General features: G+C 36.7%; 1 protein-coding gene across 1 annotated transcript; it reads left to right on the top strand.

Annotated features, from left to right (window-relative positions):
- The first annotated feature begins 3989 nt into the window (after positions 1–3989).
- Positions 3990–7051, top strand: LOC143038706 (uncharacterized). Its single transcript, XM_076208262.1, has 2 exons — positions 3990–4538; positions 6989–7051. The coding sequence occupies exons 1-2, from the start codon at positions 3990–3992 to the stop codon at positions 7049–7051; spliced, it is 612 nt and encodes a 203-aa protein (XP_076064377.1).
- Positions 7052–7117: the final 66 nt, after the last annotated feature.

Below are 7117 nucleotides of genomic sequence, written 5' to 3'. Positions count from 1 at the left end.
AATGAAGTGCTTGTGGCAAGGTATACAAGAAGTTTTAAACAAAAGGTGGATATATATTGTGGATTTAGAGCACATGTGATGGTTAGATGGTGATATGAATTTTATAATAACACCACTATTTTGCATAATTCCAGAATCTCAGGAAAGTTAGGTTTATAGGAGTTACTGATATTTATCTTTTGTCCTATATCAACTTAAGTTTGATACACGTTATGACTGGATTAAGAGTCAACCATTCATTTGTTGTGAATGTGAGAGGAAATCTGATGAAATTGATAAACATTTTTAAATGAATAGAAGAGCATATGAGATGTGAATGATTTTAGATAAATTAGTATAGCTGCATCAGGACTGTTTGGTTTCACCATTCTTATTTATATATTTTTATTTATTATTATCATTATTATTGTTATTTTTTTAGCCTTTGGCTACTTGAATAGGATAGACAGTTATTCCCGTGGTCCTCCCAAAAAATGTAATTGTCAAGTGTCCATCAAATGTGCTGTCCTTGGGTAATAAATGTCTGAATTCTATGATAATGACACTAATTTTCGTGTAAAGAAGAAAATGAGATTCTTATGGATCTTCATGGATTTTTTTTTCACTTTTATGTTCGAAAAAATACTTGAGAAATTTGGTAATATTTGCCTTTTTATTAACAGATACGCTGCTTATTTGTGCCCAATGTACTTCAAAACACATGTATCTAATGTTATAACACATTTGTAAATGTACATTTTAAACCCACTATCGGAGAAATAATATCAGAAGTACAGAAAACTGTATATTTCGACTACTACCTGTAGTCCTCTTCAACAGAAAGAGGACTACAGATAGTAGTCGAAATATAATTTTTTTCTGTATTTCTGATATAATTTCTCCGATAGTGGGTTTAAAGAGTACACATGTATCTACTTTTATGAATTCATAAGAAATATGCATACGAAAATATTATTTGGTTATTTGTTTGTTATTATTTGTCTGTTTATTTATTATTTGCTTATTATTTATTTGTCAGTTTATTATTATGTACTATTTACCTGTTTATCATTTAACTATACTTATGTGTTATTTAGTTTATCTATTGTTATTTATATCATTATAATTTTAATTTTATTTTATGTTTTTTATTTATATTTTTCGCATCCGACCTAGTTATGAACCAAAAGGTCTCCTGTCGGCATGCTCAGCCTTTGTAATCCTTTGTAAAATATGCACACATACAGGTTTATACAAAATAGTTTTACACCTTTAGGATCCATGTGAATGGTATGTTTACAACTTTGTTATAATCATTTGATACAATAGGCAATACAAAAATAAAATAAGTGACATTTGGCTATGTTCGGGAGAGAACTTTTGGCATATTTGATAGGGGGTACAAAAATCCATTATACCTTTTAGTTCTGTGTGGCTATTAGTCCTCACATTTTGCAATTTTTATCAAACTGGTTTTACACCAATATTACCACCTCCAGTATTTGAAAAGGGAAACAGTCTCACCATTACTGTTTACATGGGCGTCCGCAGGGGGGATTTGCCCCCCTGGAATTTATGGGGAAAATGCAAGGAAAATACAAAATAAATAAAAAATTACATGGAAACTCAAAATGAATAAAATACCACGTACAATTATCAACTTTATTACCATTATTTGGAAGTATTTTGATATAAGTTTATACCATTAACCATATATGTATAATATCTCTAATTTTGCTTCTGACTGTCTGGATGACCATCATAATCACTGTTCTCAAACTGTTCCTCAGTTTCTGAATCTTCAGAAATCAAAATATCTTCTGTTTCTTCCTGTGTTACCTGCTTGTATCTCTGGGAGCCGATCTTCTTTGTGCTACAACGCATGGCTGTAGTAATAAAAATACATGGACTCATGATAGTACATTACCCTGTGGTAGGGGACAAAGAATACTGCCACCGAGTGTTCCCATTTGAGTCGCAAAAGGTGACGAAAACGAGACAGAGGCCAGGACTTGGCATAAAAAAAAGTCTGGGGAGGAGTTTTCCAACCAGAACCCTAAGGTTTGTGTCTTTTAATGTGCGTGGATGTAGTACAGTTGAGAGTAAAAAGAAAGAGATAAGCAGCCTGTTTGTGAGAGGAAATGTGGATGTGTTGGCATTGAGTGAAACTAAATTGATAGGGAGGGGCGAGTTTGAGTTTGGGAGTGTAGTTAGGAGGGTGTTAGGAGTGAAGAGAGGAAGAGGGGGAGAAGGAGTTGCTATATTAGTAAGTGAAGAGATAGGTAAGCGTGTGGTGGAGTGGGAGGAGGTTTCTTCAAGGTTAACGTGGATGAAGGTGAAACTAGGGAGACGCGGGTCTTTGTAGGTGCATAAGGGGCTTGGTAGTGAGAAGAGTATAGAGAAAAGTGAGTCTTTTTTGGATAGATCTAAATGAATGGATAGAGGGTTTAGGAGGAAATGTTAATGTAGTGGTTTCGGGAGATATCAATGCTCGAGTAAGAGATGAACCTATAAACGGAGTCCAGAGTAGGGTGAAAATGACAGACGAATTCCAAACGCTTCAGTCAAAATGTCAAATACAGTATGGCATCTCGCACAAGTGAGTCAAGTACTAGAATCAAAAGATCATGTGTAGGATGACATAAATATATGACATTCAAAATCTGTAGGAGGATGGAGATTAAATTCAAAGTGCACGATGACAACCTCAAGACCAGCGGTTCTCAACTTAAGGGCTCCCCGGAACCCTAATTAAGGTTCCGCAAAAGGTCCCTAAGGGTTCTGCAAAAGGTCCCTAAGGGTTCCGCAAAAGGTCCCTAAGGGTTCTGCAAAAGGTCCCTAAGGGTTCCGCGAGAACCAGTGAGATAACCTAATGCACTTTTGATTTTTCATTTAATTTCATATACGTAATACAAATAATCCCGCATGGCATATTCTTGGTTATTGTAATAATGTAATATAGACATCAACCTGTCTAACCTATTATTACGATGAAAATAAAATGAGGAAGATATGGTAAATATATATGTATATATATATATATATATATATATATATATATATATATATATATATATATATATATATATATATATTATATATATATATATATATATATATATATATATATGCGCAGGGGTTCCTTGAGACATGCAATTTATTTTAAAGGTTACGCAAGGGTAGAAAGGTTGAGAAACGCTGCTCTAGATAAAGTTCAAACGCTGGGAATGGGGTGAGCTTCAGAAAGAAGTAAAAAATTATGGTGTAATGAGAAATATGATAATAAACGGGCATTTGGGGTTTGATAGAAAGAGGGAAGATTGTATGAACAAATAATTTTGCTCGTAGTACTACGCAGTGGAAAGGTGCGGAATGTAAGAGACTGAGGAATAATCGCTTCATAAACGAAAAAAGTGGAGAGTTGTAAAAGCGAGGCTATATATATATATATGTGTGTGTGTGTGTGTATTCACTTTGGTCTTTGTATCACCTTTTTGGACTCGTGATCGACAGCTATTTCCCTCCCGGAAGAGAGCTTAGAGCTCGTATGACCGATCTATGGGTAATGCTGTGACCTTACATGCACACACACACCCATCCCCGACCACGAGAGTTGGAGTAACGACTCGAAGCGCAGCGATACTGAAATTATTTCAGCCTTGGGCAGGATTCGAACCCGGACCGCCGTAGTGACGGTCAGAGACTCTACCAACCGCGCCACCGAGTGTGTGTGTGTGTGTGTGCGTGTGTGTACGTATATATTATGTATATATATATATATATATATGTATATATATATATATATATATATATATATATATATATATATATATATACGGATACGAGAGGAACTCCTAAGGGAAGCCAGAATTGAACGTGGTCACCACAAGAGCAGTCTTATTACACGAAGACATCTCGAAGCAGCCAAATCCCTCCGACAAGATACCTCCATTACCATCAGGAGAGCAGATAAAACATCATGCTATGTACTCATCCCCACCGACGAGTATATGTCCAAGATCAACGACATCCTCAGTGACTCCAGCAAATTCCAGGTAATTACTAGAAACCCAGTAGAAGACATTAAGAAACGTGCCAATAAATTTATTTCTTCAGTGAATGCCAAAGTTGGAGGAATTAAACTGTCTCCCCTTACAGGCGATTATGGTTTGGGATATTGCTATGGAAATATTAAAACACATAAACCTGGCAATCCTCTCAGGCCTATAATAAGCCAAATCCCTACACCTACTTACCACCTCGCCAAACGTCTTAATGATCTTCTTAGCCCCTTCACCCCCAGAGACTACAGCCTCTCTTCCCCATCAGACTTCCTCGACCTCCTGAAGGGATCCAGCGGCGAAGGTGTCATAGCATCCCTCGATGTTGAAAGTCTCTACACTAACATCGATATTGACCGGACAATCCAGTTCATCCTAGAAGATATCTACCCTGAAGGCAGCCCACCCAAAATTGACATTCCAAAAGTTTCCTTGCAGACCCTTCTGGAACTGCACGAAAGAGGCCCCTTTCGTTTCACCCGACGGCAGAATGTTCAGGCAAATAGACGGCGTCGCTATGGGTTCGCCCCTAGGCGTTCTTTTTGCCAATTTCTTTATGGGTCGCATAGAAAGAGACGTCTTCTCCATCCAACAAAAGCCACGAATCTACGCCAGGTATATCGATGACATCTTCGTATTGGCTAAAGACGATGACGAATTACAACACCTCCACCATTGCCTTCAGGAGGCATCGGGACTCAATCTCTCTGTAGAAAACAGTTCAGACGGATGTCTTCCTTTCCTCGATATTTTAGTTAACCAGCAACCGCATGGATTTTACACGAAAGTATTCTGTAAACCGACCAACCCAGGACTTTGCCTCAACGGAAGGAGTGAGTGTCCTGACAGGTACAAACGCGCCACAATCTCCGCGTATGTGAGGAGAGCACTCACACATTGCAGTAGCTGGCAGACCGTCCATGAGGAATTAGAACGAGCCACCCAGGTCCTCGTGAATAATGGATATTCAAACTTAGAAGTCTCCAAAGCTATCAACATCCAGCTTGACAGGTGGTACAATAAAGAAAATACCGCAACATCTGCAGGACACCATTTCCGTCTGTACTACCGTGGATACATGAACAGCCAATACAAACAAAATGAAAGAGCCCTTAAGGATATAATTTCCAAATACGTAGAAACCACCAACAAGGACGACAGACTGAACCTCACAATCTTCTACAAAAACAAGAAAACGCATCACCTCCTCCTAAAAAACAGCCCCAAAACTGACATCCCAGAGCTTCAACGTAGCCATCTAGTGTACGAATACAAATGCCTTTCAGGGAACTGTGCAGCCCTGCCCTCTACGTACATTGGAAGAACCACTACGAAGCTCTCCAGGCGCCTCACACTCCATCTATCAAACGGAGCTCCAAAGAAGCACTCAGAAGAGGTTCACGGGGTTAGTTTGACCAGAGAAATGCTAGTCGGAGGAACTTCCATCCTGCATACCGAAAGAGATTACTCCCGTCTACGTATATTGGAAGCCCTTTATATAAAAAACAAAAACCCTTCTCTCAACTCACAAATCACTGACATGTACATAATTCCTAGCCTTAGAAATTTCCAAAACAGTTATAAGATAGTTAGAGAAGAGGACGAACGGCGTACGGCTCAGGCAGGTTCGCAAGCGGGATCCCGGGTCAATGCCTAGATCCCTATTGGCCAGCCTCGACCAATCACGTTCCTTCTTTTCTTCCATTCTGTATTTAGTTCCCTATATAAACTGTTCCCTTCTTTGCCTGTACCATAACCTGAAGATGACCTATGTAGGTCGAAAGCTTGTTTTAATAAAGTGTTCTTCATCTACAAGAACTTTCTATGTCTTTCGAACAACTTTCATGGGAACTACCCATTGCTCACTGTTTCATCGTTAGAGATGTAGAACTAATCAGCAAAAAAATCGTGAACCCAGAAGCTGCTGTGAACTTCAATCAAAATTGTCTACCTGAGAACCTGCTAAGTATACCAATATATATATATGTATATACATATATATATATATATATATATATATATATATGTATATATATACATATATGTATATATATATACATATATATATATATATATATATACACACTCGGTATATAAATATATATGTATATATATATATATATATATATATATATATATATATATATATATATATATATATATATATATATTATTCTGCTGTCTAATAGGATAAACCAGAAAGTGTTACGGTGAATTGTGAAGGGAGTAACCCATCACCAGTGAAGAGTGTGTCATGGATATAGAATTTGAGATGGAATCCCCAATGTTAAGGAGGATAGCCAATATAAAGTCGTAGATGCTGTAAAGGAGAGAGAGAGAGAAAGAGAGACAGAGAGAGAAAAGATATGTAGTGGAAATTAAATTATCAACAACCTTCCCAATTGCATAAATCCGGGATTGTCCGTAAGGAAAGAAGCGCTGGTAAACGACAATTCATAATAAGAACAATAAGATACATGATATGGGGCCAATACAATTAAAACTCGAGAAGCATTAATAGTACAAATATATATACCAAAGGTTTTTTCCTCCCAATAAGGGAGATAGAAAAAAGAGCAAAGGCATAAAAAACACTCCTACCCATTCCATAAATAGTTTATTTATTTATTTGTTTGTTTATTCATAGTATTGTAGCGGTTGTAATGTAAAGTAAATTGCAAGGAATATAGACTGAGTGACATGTATCAATATATAAATATACTAGGGATAACTCAAAAAAAGGGGTTATTTCCATTGAGGTCCCTCAAGAAAAATAAGATAATGGAAGTATACAAAATGCAAATACGATATGATACTGTTATACATGTAATAGTTTTACACCAATATCAACTAAATTCAAAGAACACAAAAAACTGACTAAGTATAAATACAATTGCTACAATAGTACTAAGTCTAAAGACAAATACCCATCTATATTTTTCATTCAGAAGATAATAGGAAGATCTATCAAACACAGCTACATTGTTTCACATAATTCTAGTGGCAGTTAGATCTAAGAAGAGAAAACATTCTTGATTGGTTGTACTGGTTAGTTATATTATTAAGATACGAAAATA

This window comes from Oratosquilla oratoria, chromosome 24 (genome assembly GCF_046742065.1).
Source record: "Oratosquilla oratoria isolate Oo_2021 chromosome 24, ASM4674206v1, whole genome shotgun sequence".
NCBI classification, from domain to species: Eukaryota; Metazoa; Arthropoda; class Malacostraca; order Stomatopoda; family Squillidae; genus Oratosquilla; species Oratosquilla oratoria.
Note: the sequence above shows the minus strand (reverse complement) of the source record. Positions and strands in the feature narration are given on the sequence as shown.